Consider the following 27,054-nt stretch of genomic DNA (forward strand, 5'->3'; position numbering starts at 1 on the left):
GAGAATTTATTAGCAAGGAAATCTAAAAGGAGAAATTAGGGTCTTACCTGCTAATTTACTTTCTTTTAGACTCTCCAGACTGACATAGGTTAATCTTACAAGTGGGTTATATCTCATCATGACCAGCAGGTGGAGACTGAGACAAAACTTTGGAATGGTACTTAATAGGTTACACCCCCTAATTACCTCAGTCTGCCGAATAGCCAAGCAGAAGTAAGAACTGTAAACAGAAATAAACAAGACTCTGAACAGGAGACAACTAATACACCTAAATGCTGTTGGAAAATGCAAAGGAGAGATCCCAGCAAGAAAATATCGCCACAGCATGCCAGCTATACCAGCCGAGCCACAGCTGCTGTTCTTTAATTCTCCCCGGCCCTAGAAAAATACTAGAACCCGCAGAAAAAACAAAATCTGCACATGCAACAGTCACAAGAACAACATGACAATAGACAGGGTGGGGTCCTATGCCGGTCTGGAGAGGCTAAAATAAAGTAAATTAGCAGGTAAGAACCTAATTTCTCCTTCTTTAGCAACTCTCCAGACTGGCATAGGTTAATCTTACAAGCAGGACGTACCAAAGCAGTCCCCATCATGGGTGGGACCCCTGAAGGGCCGACACCAGAACATGCTCACCGAACATCACGCCCTGATGCGCCTGAATGTTCACACGGTAGTGTCTGACAAAGGAATGCAAGGAAGACCAAACAGCAGCCTTACAAATGTCTACTGGAGGCACTAGCCCATGAAGCCACCTGAACCCGAGTGGAAAGAGTTTTGAGAAATTCCAGAACAGGCTTTTTGTAAAGAAGATATGTGGAAGCAATAGTCTCCTTGAGCCAGCGCGCAATGGTAGCCTTGGAAGCACCATCCCCCATACGAGGACCCGCTAAAAAGACAAAGAAATGATCTGATTTTCTAATCTCCTGAGTCCTTTGGACATATGAGCGAAGAAACATCCAACTTGCACAACTGATTCTGCTCTGACATGAAAAGGAGAAACTATCTTAGGCAGAAAGGAAGGAACAGTCTGCAAACTAACCTGCTCCCTAGAAACCTCCAGGAACGGAGACCAACAAGAGAAAGCCTGCAACTCAGAAACATGTCTAGCTGAAGAAATTGACACAAAAAAAGACCACTTTAAGAATAAGGTCCTTCAATGTGTAGGCCCCCAAAGGCTCGAAAGGTGGGCGCACCAGCACAGACAAGACCAGAGTAAGATCCCAAGAAGGAACAGGCGGTCTAACAGGAGGCTTGAGCAACTTGGCCGCCCGCAAGAAGTGAATGACATCAGGAACGGCAGTCAGATGCTGACCCTGTAACAACTCCCAAAAGGCTGACAAGGCCGCAAGCTGAACCCGAAGAGAAGACCAAGTCAGGTCCCTGTCCAGGCCATCCTGCAAAAACTCTAAGATGTTAGGCAGGGAAGTGTGAAAAGAGACCTCTCCACGTGCAGAATACCACTCCTCAAATATATGCCAAAACCCGCATATAAGCTCGAGAACAGAACTCCAAGATGCTCCAGGCACTGAGATGGGGGGTCAACCAACTTTTGGAAAGGTTGACAACCTAGCCCATCAACTGCAGGAACTCCACCACCCGAGCCGTGACCCGAGTGCTCTCCTGCAACGACTTCGCTTGAAGCAACCAGTCGTCCAGGCAGGGATGAACTAGAATGCCCTCTCTGCACAATGCTGCCGCGATTATCACCATAACCTAAGTGAACATCCTTGGAGCTGTGGCCAGACCTAAAGTAAGCGCACAGTACTGAAAGTGCTGACCCAAGATCGCAAAGCGAAGGAAAACGCTGATGGGAGGCCCTGAATGGACCATGCAAGTAAGCTTTCAGTGTCTCCATGTGAAAAGAAGGAACCCTGAGAGCCTTGTTGACCCCTTTCAAAACTAAGATGGGTCGCTAAGTCCCCTTTTTCTTGGGCACCACAAACTAAACCAAGTATCTGCTGGAGAAACACTCCTGAGTAGGGACTGGAACTACTGCTTTGAGATCTTTGAAAGGTCTGGCAAAAAGCCTGCTTGTTCCACGGTACCTGACAATGCAAAGCTAGAAAAAGATCTGGCAAGGAGTGAGCAAACTCCAGGGCATAACTGTCCCGAATCACCTCCAAGACCCAGTGATCGGATGTGATTTCTGCCCATTTTGGAGGAAAAAAAAAAAAAAAATTGCACAGCCGGGCATCCACCAGAATCAGAGGGGGCGCCGGCAAGGAGTCATTGGGCAGGACAGGGAGCGGGAACAGCGGCAGAGGGATTCTGAGCTCCTTGACGTGTCCCCCGAAAGTACTGCAGGCGCTGAAAGAAAATGACCCCTGGAAAACCCAGAAGAGGGCGGTATCTGCAGAACCCCCGCAAACGTCCCCGAGCAGTGCCAGCCCTAACAGCCGGGCGAGCACGGTCTTCAGGCAGGCGGGGTACTTTACAGTCTGTTAGAGTCTGTGACCAACTTATCGAAAAACCTCTCCAAACAAAAAAGACCTCCCTAAAGAGAAATTTAGTAAGTTTTTAGTCTTGGACGCCGCAACCGCCGACCAAGCGTGAATCCACAAGGTACGATGAGCGGTCACCCCAAAAACCATAGACTTGGAGGACGTCAGCACCAAGTGCTAGAGGGCGTCTGAGAGGAAAGAGGCTGCCATCTGAATCTTTGCCACTTCCTGATCCACGAAGGAACAGTCATCAGACTCATGGTCAAGGACACGCTCGACCCACCGATAAATGGCCCAAGCTATGAGCCCCTCACAAATAGCCGCCTAGACACCCAAGGCAGAGACATTAAAATTGTGCTTAAGAATGGTCTCCATCATATGCTCCCCAGAGTCCTGTAAGGCAGAACAGCACTCTATGGGCTCAGTATGCCACTTAGCAATAGCTGAGACCACCGCGTCCACCACTGGCATCTTCAAGGTAGCCCTATCCCCCTCCTGGATGGGATACAAACGAGGCCTGGAGCTCGCAAACCGAAACGGCTGCTCCGGCGTATTCCACTGCGCCAGAATAATATCCCGAATATCCTGAAACATAGGAAAAGAGCGGGACGCAGAGCAGATCCCCTAAAGAAGAGGGTTCTTCACACGCGAGGTCTCAGGTGGCGCCTACTCAAAGTGCAACACCGAGGAGACCTGAATCAGAACTGGGAGCTCGTCCCTCTGAATAAAAAGGTGCACTACGAACGCCTCCTCGCTGGTAGATGGGAAAAAAACAGAGTCCCCGGTACCAGCGGCTGTCCCTTCGAGAGGATCCTGGAGGTCTCCTCCTCATGCATTGGTTAAAACGCTCCTCAAAATAAGTCCTCGTCCCAGACCAACTGCAGGTGCCTGGATGAGGGAGGAGGAGGGGGGACACAAAAGAGCTAAGGGGTCAAAACAGCGTGGGGTACAGAGAGAACAACCCCCCTCCCAAGACCCCCGGGGCACAAGCAGGACCCCTGGCAGCACCATGGGACTCCCTGCCACAGCAGGGGACCCAGCTGAAACCTATCGCTGTTATACCAAAACAGGGAGAAGGTCACCTGAGGCTACATACAAGATGGAGGGGCTTCCTGACAAAAAAAAACCGTGAAAATTGTGCCAAAAATAACCCCTCCAGGGCCTGTAGCGGCTGGGAAGCCTGAACTGTCCCAGCCGCTGAAGCAGGCAAGACGGCATCAGCCGTGAGAGAAAACAGCTGAGAGGAAATCCCCAGCCACTTCAGTGGTAAGGGAATCCTTTTTACCCTTACTGTCGGCGGCTGAGGAAATCCCTCCGTGGGCAGCAGGGGAAAACCGGGCTTCCCTGCAACCTCTGCTGGATCTCGAGGCATTAGCGGCGGGGAGCCCTGGACGTCAGCACCCACTACCGACGAGGCTTCTCCACCGCACCGGCCTGAACAGCTGTTTTCAGGCCTGCTGCAAGTGCCTTGCATCTGGAGCACAATGAAGACTTTTTCCCTTGCAAAGTGCTTATTGCTCCATGCGCGACCTAGCTAAAAAAAGTGCCAGTTAGTTGAAAAAATACAGTAATTTACAGCATATTTAAAGGAAAAGCAATCTAATCTAATCTAACCCTTCAGACAGACTCCACTGGCTCTCAAAGCAGTATGCCTTGCTTGATTTAGGGGGCAAGGCTTACTGCTGAGGCACCTCTAAAAAATGTTGGGGAGATGGAGGAATGGGGGGAGGGACCCCGCTCGAGACCCGCCGGGTTAGACATCCCTGAGGTCGGATGGATCCCCAAACAGGGCCCACCCAAGCTCAGTCCAGCACAAAAACAGGGACTAGGAGTCCTGAACAAATTCCAACAGCCCTACAGAAGGGAGATGGGTACAACTCACACCTGCTGGAGACTGAGAGAAGACTGAGGTAATTAGGGGGAGTAACCTATTAAGTACCATTCCAAAGTTTTGTCTCAGTCTCCACCTGCTGGTCATGATGAGATATAACCCGCTTGTAAGATTAACCTATGCCGGTCTGGAGAGTTGCTAAAGAACATCTGTTTGCTACTTTCAAAGCTTTTTTTTATGACTGAAAAGTGCAAGGCAGGCATCTAGTAAATATTCCCTTTTTTTTTTTTTTTTTCAGAGGATAGAAACCACCATGTTTAATGGCAGTATATTACACAAGTTCCGTTCACAGCCAGCGCTGAATTTCATTCAGATAACTAGCCGCTTCCGACTGGATATTTTAAGCTGTGAAGCTGACGGTGCACACACAACGAACTATGAAAATGTTTGGTTTCAAACTGGAATAATACCCAGAGCAATTATCCCCCTGTACACAGCTACATTTACATGTGAGAGAGCACATGGTATGGAGGCCACAATTTTCTTAAGTTCATATCAAATGCCCTGATACTTTGATGGGTGGCACTGGCAGTGGGAACGTGGTCAGCATTTTGGGTTTCTATGAAACTTGCCATTCGCTTTTCTATGGTTGCTGTTTTCTCAGTCTTGTGATCCAGAGTTTGAGTGGATTATGCCAGTATTGTGGGTCCCTCTTCCTTCCATTTCCTGCCCCCACTCCCGGTGGCTGGACTCCTGCAGGCCGCGGCCTTTCGTTTCGATGGGGAGGAAGCAGGACGCCATGGCTGCTAACATGCAGCATCCGCTGTAGACCACCAAGGTTAAATACACAGAGGATTCCAGCATCACCTACGGGAAACGAGAAAGAATGGGACAATATTGGGGTATCATGCCCTAAGATTTGTGTGAGTCATTTATGTTTTACTTTGACTGGAAATACACTAGTTTTCTATTCCATCATCTTCCCATATAGGGATCGTCTGTGTTTATCCCCCACCTTTTTTGAATTTCTTCATCATTTTCATCACCACCACCTCCCGCAGAAGAGCATTTCAGGCATCCACCTCCTTCTCCATAAAAAAGTATTTGTTGATGTTACTTTTTTTCTCTCTCCCCCCCCCCCCCCCCCCGTATAGTTACACTTATAGACAGTGCCTTAGCTAGCTATGTGTAGCCGGGGAAGGAAGCCTGGGAGCCAAAATTGCAGCATGTCCATTGGTTCCCCTAGCTGATGACTCAAAAGCGGATGGGGGTCAAAGCGCAACAGAAACATTTGGGGACATGTCACACAGAGCACTTTTGCAGCTTTCTACTTTCCTGCTTACAGATTGCACGTCCAATACCCACTCTGTGCGGTATACAAAACATTTAAAAAATTGCAAACTATACAGAAAAGTCCAAAGTGAAATCAACAGCTCCTAACCTCGCCCACTAGAGAGGGATGTGGAGGACAAAGATTCATCCCCATCCCCTCACTGAACTGCTTTTTTCTCAAATCTATCTGCTTTACCCATGTCTTCCCTTCCTGTCCCATCTATCGATGTGCACCATTTCCTCCCTCCCTCTGCCCTTCCCTTCCCCTGCCCTTCCCATCCCTATGAACCATCTTCTCCCTATTTCTTCTCCCCTAGTCCCATGTATCCATAAACAGCATTTCTTCCATCTCTTTTCCTTTCCCCATCCATTTCTGTGCATCATCTCCTCCCTCTCTCTCTCCCTTTCCCTTCCATTACTGTACACCATCTCTTACCTCTCTTTCCCTGTGTTCTCATATATCTGTCTTCCCCTTTGCCCCCCTTCCCCCCAGTCTGTCATCTTTCTCCTCTCCTGCCTACAGTATGGCATCTCTCGTCCACTTCCCTTCCCTAGTCTGGAAACTCCTCTCCTCTTCCCTTCCTTGGTCTGGTCTGGCATTTCCTGTCCCACCTCTCCCCTCTCCTCTCCTCTGGTCTCACTCCTCTCCTCTCCCCCTAGGTCTTTCTCCTATCCTCCTGCTCTGTCTCCTCTCCTGTTGTCTAGGTCTGGCATCTCTTTTTCTTCTCTCCACTCCCCTCCCCTTGTCTGGTAGCTCTCCTCCCCCTTCCCCACAGGTACTTTAGAAACCTAGTAGCCTCTTCAGGAGCAAGAAAGATCCCCCATTTTTCTTGTCCTCTACCACCGCTGCACCCACCATAATAGAGTTTCAAAATGGCTGCCAAGACTTCATGCAGCAGCCTCACGAGATTCACAGAAGTCTCACAAGGCTGCCGTATGAAGTCTCAGCAGCTATTTTGAAACTATTAACAGAAGGTACAGTGGCAGTAGAGGGCAAGAAAGACTGGGGATCTTTTCTGACCCTGAAGAGCCTACTAGACCACTAGGTTTTTAAGGTACATGTGAGGAGGGTGGCCTGTTCCCCATTACCGTGAGATTGCTGCGGTAATGGTTACCATTCCTACGGCAATACCATGCAACAGTCTACCGATACTATGGTAATACTGGGCATTCTTTGGACACGGTCCTCGTTAAGTGGTAACTATAGTTGTCACCGCAGTAATGGTTCCCATGTCACTCTCTATTGCCCACCCTCTCAAAAGCATATACAGAATAGGTGGGCTTTCAAACCTTCCTTAAAACCACCCAGCTCCCATTCCTTTGTAAAGCCACAAGATCATTCCACCACATTCTGAGAAAGGCCTGTGGCCATGGTAAGATTTCCTCATGAACTCTGTATATCTGAAATAACTAACAGGCAGTCCCCCTGTGAACTCAAAGACCTCCCCCGGATATAAATGGCTAGTCTTGATGGGTGCCTGACCATGCAAAATCTTGAAAACCAACATGAGGACTTCAAATTGAATTCAGAATTGAATGGGCAGTCATAGCATTTTGATTAAAACTTGCAGTAACATTGTCCGATTGTTTTAATCCTGTAATTGGCTTTGCTCTGGTTTTTGGACCGATTGGAGATAGTGCACATGCCTCTGGGGTTAACCAACTTACAGCTGACCAACCACAGTAAAATTAAGGATCTTGCAACCTGCTCTAAGTTTTGTTCCACAACAGGGCGCAACTGCCAAATATGTCACTAAGATAGGAGAGAAGCAAAACAAGAAGACCCGATGTTCCACAGAAAAAGCGGTCAGCTTTTGTTGCGTTCTCCACATCAGATCTTCCAGACTGGGAAATCTACTCCATAATATCCACATCTTATTAACAACCGGACCCTTGAAAAAGGCTTTGTTAGCCGAAATACGGTTGATGTGGATATATTTTTTTTATCACCGATCAAAGATATTTTGAAGAAATAAAGGAAAGTCAAGAACATTGTGCTTCGTCCATCCAAACCTCCAAATCATAATGGGACACTTTGAGAACCAGACCAATACCACGTCCCTAACTGGAGGGGAACTGTGTCTTTAACTATACCATGTTTTGTCATAGCAATGGTTAGGGCAGCGCACGTCAATCTTTCTGTGGCCCCCAACCCCAATTCACACGACTATAGAAAGCATGCGACCTCTCAGGCAGTATAGACTACGAACATACTATGGACTCTCCGTCCAAGTCGCAATACCAAATGTGGATTCAATGACCCCCATCTGGGTCATAATCTACAGTTTGGGAAGATCTGGTTTAAGGGGTCTTTACAGCTAGTGCAGGTTTTACCACACGGTAGACATTAATGCAGACCCATGCTAACGTCTACCATAGGGTTACCAGATTTTACATATGTAAAATCCAGGCCTCTAGACCCGCCCTCAGGCCCACCCAGTTCCACCCCGTTACGCCCATACCATGCCCCAGTCACAGCCTCACCCCTAGCCCCACTCCCCCCTCAGCCTGTTCGTCTTGGTCAGGAAGGCATCCGTGCATGAGCGGATGCTCCTCCCGATACGATTTGCTTTTCAAAACCTGGACAAAGTACTTTGACTTAAAGTGGAATAGAAATTTTTAAAATAAATTAAATAAATAACATCCGTGCTTCCCAAACCTTGTGTGGTCAACCCCATGATTACAGCCAAATAAAACTGGGTGGCTCCCTTGGAGGTGCAGAATAATGTTGCATCATTGGAGAATCCACTTGGACATTCATATTCTGAGGTGGATGTCCTTTCATGACCCCCCCAAATGTGGATTTTGTGATCTCATTTGGGGTCCCGACCAACAGTTTAGGAAGCTCTGGATTAGACATTTGTTATATATTCTTTAGATGTTTTTCTGAATTTTGACCTTTTATGCACTGCATAATGCATTATCTGTTTGTTTGAATCTCATTTTTCTTATGTTTGATAAAGATGGCTCTTTCTACCTGTGCAATGAACGGGGTTATCAAAGCTCCAACCCGAGCCATTCCGCTGCAGGTTCCCAAGCCCAAAGCCCGAGTAGCCGTTGGGTAAACCTGTGAAATGGAGTACAAATGCACCAAGTAAGTATTCTCCAGAACATTCCCGCTTCACCACTGATGGGGGAGGGGCAAGAAAAGCCACTGGCATGAATTCTGCCATCCCGCCCTTTCTGATTTAATCAGGGTTAACCCTACTATTGACCTATGAGTTTATACAAATGAGGCCCTCATGGAGTCTCTAAACATCCCACATGCCACCCCTGGCTTTGATTCAAATTGATCTTGTTGAAGAATGAGCATCCTTTGACTAACTGGCTTGGTGAGTTATCATTAAGAAAATCAAAACAGGTATTGGGAATGCAAGGCAGTACCTACAAGGGGGGGGGGGATTGGATTCTTAAGTTAAGCAAACTGACACAGATGGAATACCTTGCTGCTAAGCATTATAGACATTATAAGAATAGCCTTACTGGGTCAGACCAATGGTCCATCAAGCCCAGTAGCCCGTTCTCACAGTGGCCAATCCAGGTCACTAGTACCTGGCCAAAACCTAAGGCGTAGCATATTCCATGCTACCAATATAGAGCAAGCAGTGGCCTCCCCCATGTCTTTCTCAATAACAGACTATGGACTTTTCCTCCAGGAACTTGTCCAAACCTTTCTTAAAACCAGCTACGCTATCCGCTCTTACCACATCCTCTGGCAACGCGTTCCAGGCTTGGTGAAAAATCTTTGCATTCCTTTGAACTTTTTTGTGAGCTGTTGATGGGGAGCAGAGAAGGGGGGAGGGGGAATAGTGGGCACTCTGAAGAACCACTGAGTGTCTGCCTTAAGGGGACGTGTTGTTGAGTGGGATGGGGAGGGATTGAAAGTGGATGGTCATTCTTACACTAGGGTTTATAAGGCCATGCTGCCTTCTACTTTGTCTATCATTTTATTCTGTTGTATAGAGAGATTTTGTGTATTAGATGAGAGATTTTACAGTGCGAGACTTATGCTTATCTCTGATACTGTGTTCTGCCTTGGTAATTGTTATATGCTTTAAACGACAATAAAAATTTTATTGAGAAGAAAATCAAAATAGAAACACTCTGAAAATGAAAAAAATGGACATGACACAGTAATAAGGATAAATGCAACTTTTATAACATCAACTGGCAAAGTACAAAACAGTTTGTATGTCACTTGTGTGAACAGCGGATCTAAGAGGGAGAATATGGCTCAGGGGTGAGTGCAAGAATGGTTCCAAAACAGCAGAATTTTCATGTAAATTTCACAACGTTTTGGATAGATGGCTTCTGTAAATGTAAATTGTTATTAGTAACACATTTTTTTTAAAAAAAATGACTTGGGAAGACAGTTTTGGTACACCGCAATGTTGCAAAAAAATATGTCTTTCAGTGGTGCACTTTGGGCTCAGACCCCCCCCCTCCCCTCCCCATCAGGCTATGCTACTGATTCTCTGGACTTGGCTTTCACTCTCTGGGCCAGCCAGGGTTAGATATACTGCAAAGTCAGCTTCACAACCCCTGAATGGTGGCAGCTGGGGAAAGAGACAGTGCTCAAGAGTGACTGGAACTAAGGTACACGAGTAGGGTTACTAGATGGCCACGGAAATCCAGACATGTCCTCTTTTTAAAGGACTGTCCGGGTGCCCAGAGGGATTTCCAAAACCCAGAAGTTTGTCCTGAGCTCGGGGCTGTGTCTGAAGGCCCTCTGCACATGCACGGATGTCGATACGATGATGTCATATGCACATGCGCATAGAGTTACCAGATTTTACATCCGTATAATCTGGACCCCTAGACCTGCCCCTAGGCCCGCCCAGTTTCACCCATACCCCGCCCCGTTACGCCCCAGCTCTGCCCCCAGCCTCCCTATCCTCATCTAAAAACATACCTTTTCCTGAAATTAAACTCGGACAAAACAAAATTCCTATTACTTGAAAAGGACAAAACCCCATCCATAACAGAACTAAAAATAAACACCACCAAATACCCCATACAGCCCTCTCTCAAAATCCTTGGAGTGTCGATAGATAGATGCTGCACAATGCAGATCCAAATCAACAAAACCACTCAAAAAGCATTTTTCACCATGCGCAACCTACGAAAAATAAGAAAATTTTTCGAAAAAGATCATTCCAGGATCATAGTCCAATCCCTTGTCCTAGGACTAGTGGACTTTTGCAATATTTATTTAATGGTATAGCACAAAAAGAAATCAGACGTCTTCAGATTATTCAGAATACAGCCATCAGACTTATCACAAAAGCTAAAAAATTCGACCATATAACTCCTCTTCTTAAGGAAGCTCACTGGCTTCCAGTAGCTCACAGAATAACTTACAAACTTTGTCTGCTCACATTTAAATCTCTTCTGTTTAAAACTCCGGCCTTCATTCATAAACTATTAATTCCTTATTCCTCCAATAGAGAACCCTAAGATCAGACCAACAGCACTTATTAATGATTCCATCATTAAAAACAATAAATACGCGCCGTCAGTATATTTTCTCGGTGACGGCTCCCCAAACTTGGAATTCTCTTCCCATCTATTTACGTGAAGAACTTAATCTAGACAAATTTAAAAACAAACTGAAAACTTTTTTATTTAACGATGCATTTGTTATCTGATTTATAGTTTTCTTTTTAACATCATCCAACTACTTTTGTTTCTATTTCTCTTTTCTTCACATATTCAACTATTTTTATCCCATCCTTTTTGTGTTTTCCTTATTTGGTTCCCCACTTTGCTCAATTACATTGTAACTTCTTCCCCTACCTTCCTTTTGTTTCCAGTTTGTTCAGTTATCGTCTAGTCTTGTCAGTTTTTAATTATTTTTAATTATTTTATTTTGTAACTTTATTAATGTGTAAATCGCCTTGAATATTGAAAAGGCGATTAAACAAATAAATAATAAACTTGAAACTTGAAACTTGATATCCTCTACCTTCCTTGTCCCACAATCTTGATAAACCAACTACAGACCATTCAAAACACAGCCCTCAGGCTGATCTATTCACTCGGAAAATTTGACCATATCACCAATGCCTACCTAGACTCACACGGGCTACCGATACGAGCTCGAATCCAATTCAAATTCTATTGTCTCTTATTCAAAGCCACAAACGGAACTGCACCCACCTATCTCAACCACCGTCTAAATCATAACAGCAAATCCAGACCAAGAAGAACCCGGACCCTATTCTTCTACCCACCACTCAAGGGAACTCAGCGCAAAAAAATGTACGACGGCCTCCTAGCGACGCAGGCAGCGAAGCTGGACCCCTCCTTCTTCAACCTGCTGACAACTACAAGTGACTTTAAATCATTCCGAAAAGAAATCAAAACTCTGCTTTTCAAAAAAACTATACAACCTTCTTATCCCGGCCCTCGCTTCCTCCCCCCCTCCACGCAACTACCAGCTAACCTCCTCCCTTCTACTATTATCAGCCCTATGACCCTATCAAGAAACCAACCCTAAACCTCTTCTTCCCTTCTAGTGATCCTAAACTCTCCCCTTTGCCTTACTATTCAACGCCCCCAATCTGTAATTCCCCTGCATCCACTGTATAAGCGTCCCCTAAATGGCAACTTCCTGGAAATGTCCAGCTATCTTATACTGTAATCCTCTTAGAACTGCAAGGTACAGGCAGAATAGAAGTCACTAATGTAATGTAATGTAATGAAGTACCTAGGTAGTTGATCTGCACAAACGCTCCAATCAATCTCTCCCATCTCAATCACTCCCATATCAGCTGATCTCTTAAACTGTTAGCCAATAATCTCCAACTGTGTAATTTCCACTCAATTTGTAGCAGCTTTCTAATCATTGCAAATCGCATAGAACTTCACGGTACTGCGGTATATAAACTGTTATTATTATTATTACTACCTGTTTGTCGGGCGCATGCCATCACCACGTTGCATCCACGCACCTCCCGACGCAACAAAGTGCCGTGTTTTGAAAAGCCGTCCAGACCCCCGGACATGTCCTCAAAAGGAGGACATGTCCGGGGAAATCCGTTCGTCTAGTAACCCTACATGCACGAGATATCATTGCGCTGAAGTTCGCATATGCGCCGATGCCCTCCAGATCTCAGGGAAGGAGACAGGAGGCTCGGAGGGGGGGGGGGGGGCAGGGCTGGGGGGCGGAACGGGATGGAGCTGGAAGTGGAATGGGGTGGGGCCATGTGTCATTTTTTAAAAGAGGCAATCTGTTAACCCTATGAGTACCACATTCTGGAGGGAATGGTAGAATGTGGCTCCCAGCCAAGGATGGCATGGCAGTAATCCAGGCTATGGAAGGCCACAGGAAAGGGGGGCAGTGCCCTAGATACTTGCAAAAAGGACTGCAGTGCCAATAAAAGTCAATACTGGTTGAGCAGAAAGATCAAAGGACCAGGAGAGAACTGCCAGGTCAAAAATACCATTAAAAAACTCCCTAAACTAATCACAAATAAAGCAACTCTTACCTCAGGAGTATACACATAAGCAGCCTGGAATCCTCCGGAGATGAAAGCTCTTGCGATGAATAATAAAACAGTGAGCACATTCCTAAAGGAGAACAGAACCGTTTGTGTCACAAAATGGCTGACAGGAAGCAGGAAAATGCCAGAAGGAGGCTGCCTCCAGGGTCCTAGTGACCTTATCAGAAAGCTTAAATACAAAGGTCATATCTTCAGAACCTCAAGGTGCAAACGTTTTCACGTGAATACAGAAGTTATGGATTTATTTGAGGCCTTTTGCAGCAGCTCAAGGCCATTTACATTCAGATACAGAAGGCACTTGCCCTTCCTTAAAGGAGCAAATCTAATATCTACCCGAGGTAATGGAGATTTATGTGACATGCCCAAGATCACAAGGAATACAATTTATAAAACCATCGATATAAGCCAAAATAACACTGAAGGTGATTGTTTATCTTTTTTTTTTTTTTCTTATTTCATTTATCCTATAAACGGGAACATTCAGGGTTCTTTCAAAGAGAAAGGCAATTCTTTTCTCTTACTCCTATTAACATCACTGGCTTGAACCCATCCTCCCTATCTTAATCCTGACTTATAAATTTAATCTTTTATTTCTTCAATCATAACTCTATAATCTTTAATTAATTTATGTTAAAATACCTAACTGAGTTACTATTACTTTCTGATAAACTCAATATTTTAAAATACTTAATTCCTAAAAACTTAATAATTTATTGATATTTAGGACTATTTAAACCTCACAGTTAATTTCAAAAACTCAGAACTGATCACAAGGAGCCACTGTAGCTTCTCTGGCTCTCAACCCACTGTTCTGTTAGGCTACTACCTTGTTTCCCTGGAAATAAGACAGTGTCTTATAGTAATTTTGGGCCCAAAAATTCACTAGGGCTTATTTTCGGGGTAGGTCTTATTTTCGGGGAAACACGATAGCATAGACACTACTAAACAAAATTTGGGTTCAGTTTCAGCTTCAATGAGTTGTCTAAAATGAGGATGCCAATATAATGCATATAATGGTGACTATTTTATACGGAAAGCCTAAAAATCAGAACCTGTTTGCAGCCCTCGCTGAGAACCTCCATCCTAGCTTTGTTAACTATGGCCAAGTGCACGGATCACCACTGGTTGCAGTATTTGTTATCTCCCAGTTTCTGTGCCCACCTTCCAACACAGAGAAACAGCAGAAGAGCACAGAATGAGAAAACCAGGAAGGACAGGGCCATCGTTTTCTTGCGACCTAGCCGATCGATGATCCATAAAGTCACTAAAACACCTGCCGAAGAAGAGGGAGAAAAATATAGCTGCTCAAAATGAGATAAACTAGGAGAATCAAAAAAAAAAAATAACGGCATGATATCCAGTGACACATATCAGTACAGAGCGGTTGAAAATTCTTACAGAACACCCCAGCTAGGGTTACCAGACTGGATTTTCCCCGGACATGTCCTCCTTTTAAGGACATGTCCGGAGGTCCGGACGGCTTTTCAAATCACGTCGGGCGGGGAGGAAGTCCGTGCACGCGTGGATGCCACTGCCGCGTGACATGTCTGGGGAAATCCGGACGTCTGGTAAACCCTACGCTCGTAGGAACTCTGTGAGTGTTGGGAGCAGCACAAAGATTCAGCACACCGGCCTGCGCTAAAACCCACTTTTGCAGTTTTGTAAAAGGAGGGGGATGTTAAAACAGTACCAAAATAATAGTGTCAGCCTTCAGCAGAGTTCCATTTATAAACTGTTGAAGATATGTAAGGCCCCTGGCTAATTTTGCCTTCCAGCGATGACACCCCAAATGAAGGGCCTACCTGGAAACTCGGATAAGGTGGTCCAGAGAAGATCCGTGTAGTCTTTCTCTGTTAAAAATTCACAAGCAAGGCTACATTTGGCTTTCACCGTCTTCTTCCTATTTGAGACTGTAGGAGGGTAAAAGAAGTGTTACTCTTTGGCTTAGGAAAACTGTCCCTAGTGGGATGTGAGTCTGGAATAAAACTGCCCAATCTGCAAAGAAGTTTCAATCGAAAGCATTAAGGGGTCCTTTTACGAAGGTGCGCTAGCGTTTTTAGCGCATGCTAGAATGCCGCACACTAACCCCACGCTACACGGAAAATACTAACGCCAGCTCTATGGAGGCGTTAACGTGTAGTGCACACGCTAAAACTGCTAGCGCACCTTCGTAAAAGGAGCCCTAAATGATCTACTAGGGGATTTCGATCCTGGATTCTTGTGCATTACGGAATTGTGGATCGCAAAAGATGATTTATTTACACAAAATGAACTCTGTTCCCATGGTTATCAAGGCGTCTTCTCTTCCAGAAATTGCCGGAAAGGAGGAGGCCTGGCACTTCTCTACAAATCATTCTTTGACGTACAGCTCCCCGAAAAGGGTAGCGACACATCACTGGAATATATGCTAGCCACAGTCAACGATGAGCTCCATTACCACCCATTGGGTATTTTGTTACTATAACATCCACCAATCCCTTGTAATAAATCCTCCAAAGTTGTTTTTGAGACCAGAACAAGCGTTTCCTAAAATTTAAAAGATTACTGATTATTGGTGATATTAATTTCCACCTAGACAACAACACTAGTAAGGATGCAATTGAATTCAACAACTTTCTCACCTCTCTGGGCTTTCCCTCTCCTGAGTCCTCTCCAACCCATGAAAAGGGGCACACTCTAGACACCGTCAGTTTCCTTGGCCTTACTGATTACAAAACTTTAGCCGAAGTGTTCATTGGAAAGAAGTCCTTTGGTCCGACTACTTTTTAGGTACCTTCTGTCTCCCCATTTTTATGTCTCACCTTGGGGTTCAACCTCATGCCTCAAAATCTATTACCTTCCACAAAAAAATTGCAAATGAACAGTTCTGGTCCCAATTTCTTAATCAGTTTTCCTTCTATCCTAAGCCTGATGCTCCCAGAAGCCAACTGGCACAACTGGGTAAATCTCTCTGAGACTACCTACTACTCTCTCGCTCCTCTATCTACTAAGACAGTCTCCTACTCCCGTAAGGCCCCCTGGTATTTTCCGTGCCACAGCGAACTGAAGCAAAAATGCCGAGTACTGGAGCGTAAATGGAAAAAATCGAAATCCCCTGCGGATAGACAGTCTTGGAGGGACAGTATTAGTTTCTATAATACAGTATTAAAAAAAGTAAAGAAGAATTTCTAGAGTGATAAAATCATCATATTCACTAACCAAAGCAATACATTGTTTAACATTAGAGAATGACACGGGGAGCGATCCCCGCAGCGAACCGCTGCGTGGCTGCGGTTTGGCTGCGGGTTATGGTGACCTCATTAGCAAATCGCCGCAGACGCGGGGACAAATCCTTTCACCGCCCGCAAAAACGGTGAATAGATTTGTCCCCGCAGGCCAATGTCCCCCCTTCTAGGAACCGCTATTTACCTGTGTTTCACCGTGCTCCTCATTTGTCAGATCAACCCTTCCTGCCAATAGAACCCGCCCCCCCCCCCGACGATCGCCCTCAGCCCTTCATGCCGACAGAACCAGCCCTCCCCAACGATCGCGGCAGGAGGGTACCCATCCCCTCCTGCCTACCCCAACAGCCCCCCCGACGATCGCAGCAGGAGGATATCCAACCCCTCCTGCCAGCTCCCCAACAGCCCCCCTATGATCACTGGTAGGAGGGTGCTCAACCCCTCCTGCCGGCACCCCCAACGGCCCCCTATATCGCCAATAGGAGGGTGCCCAACCCCTCCTGCCGGACCCTCCCCCAACAAACCCCGCCATCCCGAAACACCACCCTTAGTCTTACTTTCCAAGTTGGACCGGACAGCTCCTCGCTCGTCTGGCCAGCAGGCCTGCCTCCGTCCAAATGAGGCGGGCCCGCCCCTCCCCTCCCCTGCCTAACCCACAGGATCCTAGGGCCTGATTGGCCCAAGCACCTAAGGCCTCTCCTATAGCGGGAGTGGCTTTAGGTGCCTAGACCAATCAGGCCCTAGGATCCTGTGGGTTGGGCAGGGTAGGGGCGGGCCCGCCTCATTTGGACGGAGGCAAGCCTGCTGGCCATACGTGTGAGGAGCCGTCCGGTCCAACTTGGAAAGTAAGACTAAGGGGGTTCCGGGGGGGGGGGGTTTGGTGGGGGGGGGGGTCCAGCAGGAGGGGTTGGGTACCCTCCTGCCGGCGATCTTAGGGGAGGCCATTGGGAGGACCGGCAGGAGGGGTTGGGTACCCTTCTGCTGCGATTGTCGGGAGGGCCGTTGGGGGGGGTCTACAGGAGGGGTTGGGTGCCCTCCTGCCGTGATCGCTGGGGGGAGGGGAGACTTGCAGCCGTAGCCGCGGTCACTATGCTAATCACGGCAGGGAGATCTTTGCCGCGATTAGGTACAGCGGCCGCGTCTACTTACCATGTAGGCTAACATTGTAAGCATTTAAAGTACATGTCGTGTTTGTTTTTGCATTGCTAGCCCCAGGGGTGATGGAAGATTAGTGATTGAAAAACTGTATGAAAAATAACTATTTTAAATTTAGTGATCAAAATGTGTCAGTTTTGAGAATTTATATTAATTAATTTTTTCTCTGCGTGTTTTGTTTTTGTATAGTTATCTAATATAATAAAATGGTAGACGCGCATGCGCACTAAAAAAATCGTGTTCCCTGAGCTGTCCCGTTTTTTTTAGTGCGCATGCGCGGGTTGTACGTCACCAGTCAATCCCCTCCACAGGTGCAGTGCTGAGGTCCCGCCTCCGCCCTACACGGCGCCGCCAGACCCGGCCCTATACTGAGATCCGCGATCGGGTTGCCATGGAAACCCCGCCGCAGCCTCGCGGCTAGGTAGGGGGACAACAATCGCGCTTATGTTCAAGCCGCCGCCACGACTCCTCTCTCGAACCGCACCAGGATCGAGAGAGGAGCTGCGGCGGGGGCTTGAGCATAAGCGCCATTGTTATCCCCCTACCTAGCAGGCGGCCTTCCTCACCCGGCCCCACCGTTCCTTCCCTTCAGTTCAGCTCCGCCTATGTTAAAAGGAGCTGCTTTGAAATTGGAGCCCTGCCGCCATCGTAACACGTTCCCTTTGCCGCGGTCCCATATGTCAGAGAAGGAGCGGGACCAAGGCAGAGGGGAAAGTGCTACGGCAGTGGCAGGCCTCCGATTTCGACGCGGCTCCTTTTAACATTGGTGGAGCTGCACTGCACTTGATGGAGGGAGGGAAGGAAAGGTGGTTGTGCGCTGTTGAGCCCCTCTTTGCCCTCAGACTCTCTCCTAACTGCTCCCTCCTGTCTCAGACCACTGGGGGGAGGTGCCTGTCTTCAGCTGCAGGGATGGAGGGAGGGAAGAAGAAAGAAGGGGCCCTGGCAAGCGAGTTATCAAAAGCCAACCATAGCCTGGGACCCCTACATGGTATGAATAATGACCAGACAACAAAAGGTAAGAAAAATAATTTTATTTTCTGTTTTGTGATTACAATATGTCGGATTTGAAATGTGTCTTGAGGGAGGCTGCTGCCACGGCTTTGACCAGAGGGGTACCATTTTCGTGGGAGCCGGTCTTCGGAGAGGCTGGGGACGGATGCGGGAGGGGCTGCCGCTGCGAAGGGCTTTGGTGGGGGAGCCAGCCAGACCGCAAGTGTGGGGACGTTGTAAGCGCGGATTGGTCAAGGAGCCGCCGCTGCTGAGGCTTTGAAATTGCTCTCCCACCGTCACTCCCTCCCGCCCCGGCTCTGCCTCTGCCCCTGCCCAAGTTCAAAAGAAGGAGACATCTAGCACCCGTTAATCTAACGGGCTTAAACACTAGTTAACTAATATTTAACTAAGTTTTAAAGTTTTAAAGTTTTAAAGAATGTTTCCTTTATACGTAAATAAAGAAAAGTATATAAAATCGTACCCGTTTGAGGCTTTTATGTATGCAGCGGTGACGGTGACGGGGCGGTGAATGGGGTTGCAGTGGCGGTGACGGGGCGGTGCAGAGGATGGTGAGACGGGGACGGGGCGGTGACGGGGACCAATTTTTTCACCGTGTCATTCTCTATTTAACATCCTGGCGCTCCTTAACCTCTAAAAATGACTCCTCTATACTCCCCTCCTCTCCAGCTGTGGACGACCTAGCAAAATTTTTAAATGAAAAGGTTGCTACTATAAGAAGCTCTTTTCCATCAGCAGTCACTTACAATTCTCTGGTGCTCAGCGACACTAACCCTATCCTAGTAGACAGATCCTGGACAGTCTTTGAGCATGTATCCGAAGCCCAGGTTTCAAAATTGTGCCACAAATTAAGATCTTGCAAATGTGCCCTGGACTGTTTCCTCCTTACCTATACGAGAAAATTCCCATGCAGGCTACTTCATCTCTTACCAGCCTTATCAACTCTGCCTTACTATCAGGCCTATTTTCTGTAGAAATGGGATACATTGCCCTGATCCCATTACTGAAAAAAGCCGATCTAGACCCATCTTCACCGTCTAGCTATCATCCTATAGCGAATATTCCTCTCCTGACCAAAATGCTAGAGTCTATCATATCTACACAGCTCTCATCTTATTTAGAGAGATTCTCCATTCTCTTACCTTGCCAATATGGCTTCAGAGTGACCCAATTTCAGCACTGAATCCCTACTGGCCTCATTAACTTCAAAGGTTCAACAACTACACTCTTGTAATAAGTTTGCAATTCTATTACAATTTGATCTATCTGCGGCCTTTGATGTTGTCCACCACGATATTCTAATTTACCAACTTTCTGAGAGAGGCATCGATTCCACAGTCTTAGACTGGTTCTTGAAATTCTTACGATCTTGCTCATATACTGTTAATACGAATGGCACCATGTCATCTTCTTGGAAGCTGTTATGTGGAGTCCCGCAGGGATCACTTCTGTCCTCTATTCTTTTCAACATCTATATGTCTACTTTGAAACTTTTCCAACTATCTCCCTTTGAAATATTATATATATATGCAGATGACTTCCTTGTCCTTCTTGAGATAGATTCGAATCTTACAAACCTCACTGAAAATATAATAGCATGCATAACGAAGCTCCAATCCTGGGCCCTCACTGTACAAATGAAGCTGAATGAGTCCAAAACAAAATTACTTTGGCTTGGCCCAAAATTAGATCAGCTACCCACGCTCATTTCATTACCTTCTGGTCCCACACTGCTGATTGAATTCTCAAGTAAAGTTTTGGGCATCTTTATTGACTCTATACTTTCATTTAATGACCATCTCAACTCTCTGGTAAAAAAATATTTTTTTAGTCTCCACATGTTGAGAAAAGTGAGATCCTGCTTCCACCAACAACATTTTGCTGTCCTTGTACAATCAATCATTCTTTCCAGGCTGGACTTTTGTAACTCCATCTATTTAAGTCTAACCACGAAAAGTCTTCAAAGACTTCAGCAGATCCAGAACACTGCGGCTAGGTTGATCTTCGCAAAAAAGTAAATTTGATCATGTTTCCCTGCTTCTGTCAAAACTTCACTGGCTTCCAGTAATTTCTAGGGTTCACTTTAAATGTGCCTGCCTAACATTCAAGATCTTGTATGGCATTCTTCCTCCTCTAATTCCACTATCTTGGAATTCTACGAGACCTGACACTATCAGATCCATTCAAAAACTAAAACTATCTTTCCCCTCGTTAAAAGGCGTTATCTATGCTGGAAAATTAGGGAAATCTCTTTTCTTCAAAATCACTGAGTTTGGAATAATCCTTCCTGCCCTGCTGCGGAATCTGGGCTCCTTCCAATTATTCCGAAAGCATCTGAAAACTTGGCTATTCTCAAAAATGTAAATCTCGCTACCCTCTTTATAATCACTAATTCTTATGTTTTTCCTTGCTTATATTAAAGTTCCTGTAAACCGTGCCGAGCGGTATCTCTACGGAGAGGATGCGGTATATAAACTTAAGGCTTAGGGCTCCTTTTACAAAGGTGCGCTAGCGTTTTTAACGCACGCACCGGATTAGTGCGCGGTAGCTGAAAATCTACTGCCTGCTCAAAAGGAGGCGGTAGCGGCTAGCGCACATGGCAATTTAGCGCGCGCTATTCCACGCGTTAAGGCCCTAGCGCACCTTCATAAAAGGAGCCCTTAGTTTAGTTTAGTTATACTATAACAGAACAACAAGAAAATTGACCCTGGTCCCTCCACAGAAAGTAATGTCGAAGAAACAAAGAAATTGTGGAGAGTCGATGTCCAAGATGAGGGCTTTATTCAAACAAATAAATAAATAATCCACGTAAAAATGTCAAGGGCCTGAACCTCTGGGAAACGTCTGGACCCCACACGGTCCGTGTTTCGACAATGTGGTCTTCTTCAGGGGTCCCTAAGTGGTCCTAAATGCAGGCATGTGGATTAAATAACGAATGTAAATGTATCTCCACAGCATTGAGCATTTATGTTCGTTATTTAATCCACATGCCTGCATTTAGGACCACTTAGGGACCCCTGAAGAAGACCACATTGTCGAAACACGGACCGTGTGGGGTCCAGACATTTCCCAGAGGTTCAGGCCCTTGACATTTTTACGTGGATTATTTATTTATTTGTTTGAATAAAGCTCTCATCTTGGACATCGACTCTCCACGATTTCTTTGTTTCTTCGAGTTAGACTATAAAACGTGTGGAGGGGCATAATAAAAAAAACGTCCAAGTCCCCTTTTGGCCTAAGGCCTTAAACGTTGAAAGTAGAAGCAAGGAAAATGTCCATTATCTAAAAAAAACTCAAAAAGGAGGTTTTTAAAAATAATGGCCTGCCTCTATGTTCAGCTGTTTAAACGCCCAGACCACCACTACGTCTAAACTTTATACCATATAATCAACCTAAAAAAAGCCTAAGTCCCAAATGCTCAAAAAAAGGACTTTTAGGTGAAGGAGGAGCCAGTCCTTTGCCTAAAAGCTGGATTCTGTAACCGGTGTCTGTCAAAAACAACGCCGGTTACAGAATCCATTTCCCCCCCCTCCCCCTTTACAACGATCCGGGCAGGAGAGAGTTCAAGCCCTCCTGCCCCGTCGAACCATGACACCCTCCCCAACAACGATCGGGGCACAAGGGAACCCAAGCCCTCTTGCCCCGGTGAGCCGCGACCCCCCCCCCCACCGCCGACATCAGGCCAGGAGGGAGCCCAAGCCCTCCTGGCCCTGCAACACCCCGCCGACATCGGGCCAGGAGGGAGCCCAACCCCTCCTGCTCAGGTGACCACCCATTCCCCCACCCCCACTAAGATCCGGGCAGGAGGGATCCCAGGCTCTCCTGCCCCGACGCAACCCCCTTATGACCGCTCCCCCGAACCCCTGATCGGCCCGCCAAAAACCTCCCCCACCCTCCAACCCCGCAACCCCCCTGACCCCCCTGACCCCCCGTACCTGAAAATCGTTGGCCGGACAGACAGGTGCCAAGTCCGTCTGTCCGGCAGGCCAGCCATCCTTTGAATGGATAACCTTAGGGCCTGATTGGCGCAGGTGGCTCAAACCCCACCCACAGGTGGGGCCTGAGACGCCTGGGCCAACTGGAATAGACCCAGTAGCCTTAGGCCCCTCCTGTGGGTGGGGCCTTAGGCACATGGCTCCCTCCTGGCCCGATGTCGGCGGGGGGGGGGGTTTGTGGCTCACTGGACCAAGAGGGCTTGGGCTCCCTCCTGGCCAGATCAGATCAGGGGAGGGGTGGATTGCTGCAGGAGAGATGGGTCATCTCTCCTGCTGCTTTAGCGATCCCAAGTGCCTGTTTTGACACAATCTAAGTCAAAACGTATAAGTGCCGACTAGGCAACCTGCCCAAACTTTTGGTTATACCTGCTGTACGCCTAGGTGTAGATCGGCCCACCTCCCGCCCTTTCCCCTCCTCTAAAAATGCCTCTTTTTGCTCTATGCATTTAAAGGCAGGGGAAAGGCCTAAGCTGGTTTTAGATACGTCTAAAACCAGCTTTGATTATGGGTACTTGGACGATCAGGCTTTTTGATCGTCCAAGTACCCATTTAGGCCACTTTTTAGACTTTTTTTTAAATTATGAGCCCCCTAGTACATGAAGGGGCATAATCAGAAAAGTGCGTAAGTCTGAGATTGGACATTTTATGCAAAAGAACAACAAACTTAACAGGAAAAATGTCCATTTTCAAAGCTGCCAAACGTCTATCTTTTATTTTTGAAAATGAGCAAGGTATAAGTTTTGGTCCTTAGGATGTCTACCTTTTGTGCCCATTTTCAAAAATAAAAATGTCCACGCAAAAAACGTACAAAAGCAAGTTTGGTAGACGTACCCACCAACTACCTTGGAAGGAATCAGCATCAGCTGAGCCGGTTTGGGGGGATTCCTGGCAGCTCATCTGATGGGGATTCCCCCTGTCAGGATCAGCTGAGCCACGGAGCCCTATACCTCTCCCCCTGATATCCCCACATCCCCCCTCACACCCCGACATCCCCATAATATCCCTGACATCCCCCTGATATCCTGTACCTCCCCCAACATCTCTGCTCCCCTCCCACATCCCCCTACATTCCTGGACCCCCCTCCCACATCCAATCAGGGCCTTCGTCCCCTCCCACTACATCCCAAGATTCAATGGGAGGGGGGATGCCCTTCATTGTAGCACATGGCCCTGTAGGCAGGAGGGAGTGAGCTTCCCTCCTGCCTTTTGCACTTCCAAAGGTACGGGGGGAGGGTTCCGGGGATGTGGGAGGGGGGCCTAGGAATGTTGGGGGGGATGTGGGAGGGGCGGGGATGTCGGGGGAGGTACGGGATAGGGGGATGTCGGAATGTGAGGGGGAATGTGGGGGATGTCAAGATGTGAGGGGCAGGCCTGACGGCACTCTACTGCCATGCAGGGGCACCTGGGTTTGATTCATAGCTCAGATCTTCCTATTCACAGCCCCTGCAAGAAGCGAGCCTCACTCATCAGGGTAAATGGTCCCCATCCAAGGACCATGCAGGGCCATACATCCAGGTTTCGGAGGCTCCAAATATGGTAACCATAGGGTTACCAGATGGCCGGTAAAACCCAGACACGCCCTCTTTTAGAGAATTGTCTGGGTGCCTGGACTGATTTCCAAAACCCGGCAGTTTGTCCGCATTTTGGAAGGTCCCACGCTCGGGGGCCACGTCTGGAGATCCTCCGAGCAAGCACAGATGTTTGGAGGCCCTCCAGACGCAGCCCGGACTTGAGGAAGAAGAGATAAGGTTGGGGCGGGGCCAGGGGCAGAACAGGGTGGGCCATGTGTCCTCTTTTTTTTTTTCATTAAGAAATCTGGTAACCCCCAAAGGGACTGATTCGGTGGTTCCCAAACCTGTCCTGGGGGACCCCCAGCCAGTCAGGTTTTCAAGATATCCCTAATGAATATGTATGAGAGAGATTTGCATATAATGGAAGTGACAGGTATGCAAATCTCTCTCATGCATATTCATTAGGGATATCTTGAAAACCCGACTGGCTGGGGGTCCCCCTGGACAGGGTTTGGGAACCACTGGACTGATTTGAAACGTGTTAAAAAAAGAAAACCAACTCTTGCAGATCTGTGAATATACTGTAAGCTCATTTCTCTGTGAAAATCCAGGACCAGCAGGGACTGTGGAACCAACAGGGCATGGGTGGCCTGCGACTGCTTTGTAGCAGATACACAGCACACGTGGTACAGTAAAAAGAATCCAGTTTAGCTTGGTTTATTCAAATACCTGATGCACTGCCTTTCCAAATATGGCAAGCTAGTCTATATAAAATCAAAGGACAAATCACATACAATCAACACACAAACACAGGGGTCCTTTTATTAAGGCCCGCTAACCGATTGAGCGTGCGCTAAAAATTAGCGGGCGCTAAATCAGTTAACGCGCCTTAGTAAAAGGACCCCACAGTTAACTAAACATAGGGCTCCTTTTATCAAGCCGCGCTAGCGGGGTTAACGCGCGCGACGTTTCATCAGGTGTTAACCCCCGCGCTGGCCTAAAAACTACCGCCTGCTCAGGGGAGGCGGTTGCGGCAAGCGTGGCCGGCGGTTTAGCGCGCGGTATTACCCGCGTTAAACCGCTAACGCGGCTTGATAAAAGGAGCCCATAATACATAATTTGATAAAAATGTGTCCCTTCCTCAGCCCCGTTCCTGTTCCCCACAGCTAAAAGTTTCCCAGTGTGCAAACTCTTGGCAGAGTGGGGTGTGGGCGGGGGTGGGGTGGGGGTGGAATCACCATTTTCAACTTACTGAATTTACCCAAGTAACGACTCTTATCATCTGGGCATATTAATTTGAAAAAATGCTTTTTCCATACCAAAAATAAAATAAAGTTACTTTCCAATGTAAGCCAAGGTGTTTACTGATGAAACAAAAGATATTGTACTCACTGCTACACACATCACCCGCTTGAAACAACTCTGTAGTTAATAGAACTAGTCCATAATAAGAAAATGCATTGGAAAACCTGGAACAGAGCAGACACATGTAAGCGGAATGAGACATGAAGCTAGAACAAGTGACATACCGTAAGTCAGGAGTGTCCAATGTCGGTCCTCGAGGGCTGCAGTCCAGTCGGATTTTCAGGATTTCCTCAGTGAATATACATGAGGTCTATTTGCATGCACTGCTTTCATTGTATGCTAATAGATCTCATGCATATTCATTGGGGAAATCCTGAAAACCCGACTGGATTGCGGCCCTCGAGGACCGACATTGGACACCCCTGCTGTAAGTGAAACCCCTCTAGGAAGCGGTTTTCAACAGGAGGATATGATTTGTGCGTTAAACTGGCTGGCCTTTTGGTTTGTGCAATTTCTCTAAGTTTTGATGAGACACTCTGCAAATAGGCTGTCAGTGAAATGTTTGTTTTTTTTCTCTTCTCCATAGTGACCTGCGCTCGAGAGGAGGGGGAAGGGCTTTCCTGAGGACAGAGTAAATAGTGAGCGATTTCTCCACTCAAGGGAAGAATTCTGTGAAACCAGGATGAAGGCCACAGATAGCGTTACCATATTTGCTAAGTCAAAAAAATGAGGACACCTGGCCTGCCCACCCTATTCCATTCCACTCCTGCCTTCCACTAGTCTCGCCTCTAAACTGCCCTCCCCCCCCCCCCAAGCACAGCCTCTCTCTCTCCAGCCCCTCACTCGGGCCACCCTGGAGTTGGGTATGGCTTTTGTGAGTCTCCCCGCCCCCAGTACCTTCTCCAGTGCTTCAATTTTAAAACTTTGAGTGGCAGGCAGTGTTAGCCATGTGATCCTTTTGCCATCGGCCTGCACCGGAAGCCTTCAATCTGCAGCATTTCCTGTTCCCGCCTAGGTGGGACGCTGCAGAGTGAAGGTTTCCAGGACAGGCCTATGGCAGAAAGATCACATCGCTAATGCTGCCGGCTGCCCAAAGTTTTTAAATAAGTTAGCTATCTTATTCCTGTAGAATAGCTTGCACAGATCGGAAATTTATTAATAAAATAGTAAAATTTTTAACTATAGTGTATCCTCAGTGTGACTGTGAAAGCTATAATTCTGAAGCTCTAGGCTTATATCGATCAGCAGGCTTTATTACAAACCATGCCTCACACCATCATAGTGAAATTAACACAAAAGTGTTCTCAATGTGAAAAAAATATTTTTGTTTATATATTATTTCCAATATGTCAAGCCATTATAAGCTCAAAAACGGAATCAAAATCTGTACTTAGGTCAGTCTGTGCCCCATTAAAGTTCCTCGTTGTTTTCACAATAAGTCTTTTATGAGATTAAATGCTCGGGTAGGTCCCAAAAGTTAACTGGAATTTTTCTGGCTCAACCAAGCCTAGTTTCAGGGAAACGTCTCTTCCTCAGGAGCCTTCCACCTGTCAACAATTTGACCTTGAGCCCCACCCCCTAAAGGCCCTGATGGCACTACTCTGAATCTGGTTGGTTAAGCAGGCAACAGACAGACGCTGCTCAGCCAATCAAATTCAGATCAGTACTATCAGGGCCTTCAGGGGGTTTGGAGAATCCCCAGCCTAAGAGCCCTGCTTTGGTTTTCTTTTTGTCTGTTACAGTTTGA

At 46.9% G+C, this 27,054-nt stretch overlaps 1 protein-coding gene across 1 annotated transcript in view; it reads right to left on the bottom strand.

The window, feature by feature from the left end:
* Positions 1 to 4,415: 4,415 nt before the first annotated feature.
* Positions 4,416 to 27,054, bottom strand: part of SVOP (SV2 related protein) — an 81,859-nt gene continuing 59,220 nt past the window's right edge. Inside the window, exons 11-16 of the mRNA XM_033956002.1 lie at positions 25,395 to 25,471; positions 14,915 to 15,022; positions 14,274 to 14,385; positions 13,098 to 13,179; positions 8,585 to 8,674; positions 4,416 to 5,142 (exon numbers count right to left, since the gene is read on the bottom strand). Of these exons, the coding sequence (XP_033811893.1) occupies positions 4,936 to 5,142; positions 8,585 to 8,674; positions 13,098 to 13,179; positions 14,274 to 14,385; positions 14,915 to 15,022; positions 25,395 to 25,471 (676 nt within the window). The 3' untranslated portion in view covers positions 4,416 to 4,935. The remainder of the gene's footprint in view (positions 5,143 to 8,584; positions 8,675 to 13,097; positions 13,180 to 14,273; positions 14,386 to 14,914; positions 15,023 to 25,394; positions 25,472 to 27,054) is intronic.

Source organism: Geotrypetes seraphini, chromosome 8, assembly GCF_902459505.1.
Source record: "Geotrypetes seraphini chromosome 8, aGeoSer1.1, whole genome shotgun sequence".
Classification (NCBI taxonomy): domain Eukaryota; kingdom Metazoa; phylum Chordata; class Amphibia; order Gymnophiona; family Dermophiidae; genus Geotrypetes; species Geotrypetes seraphini.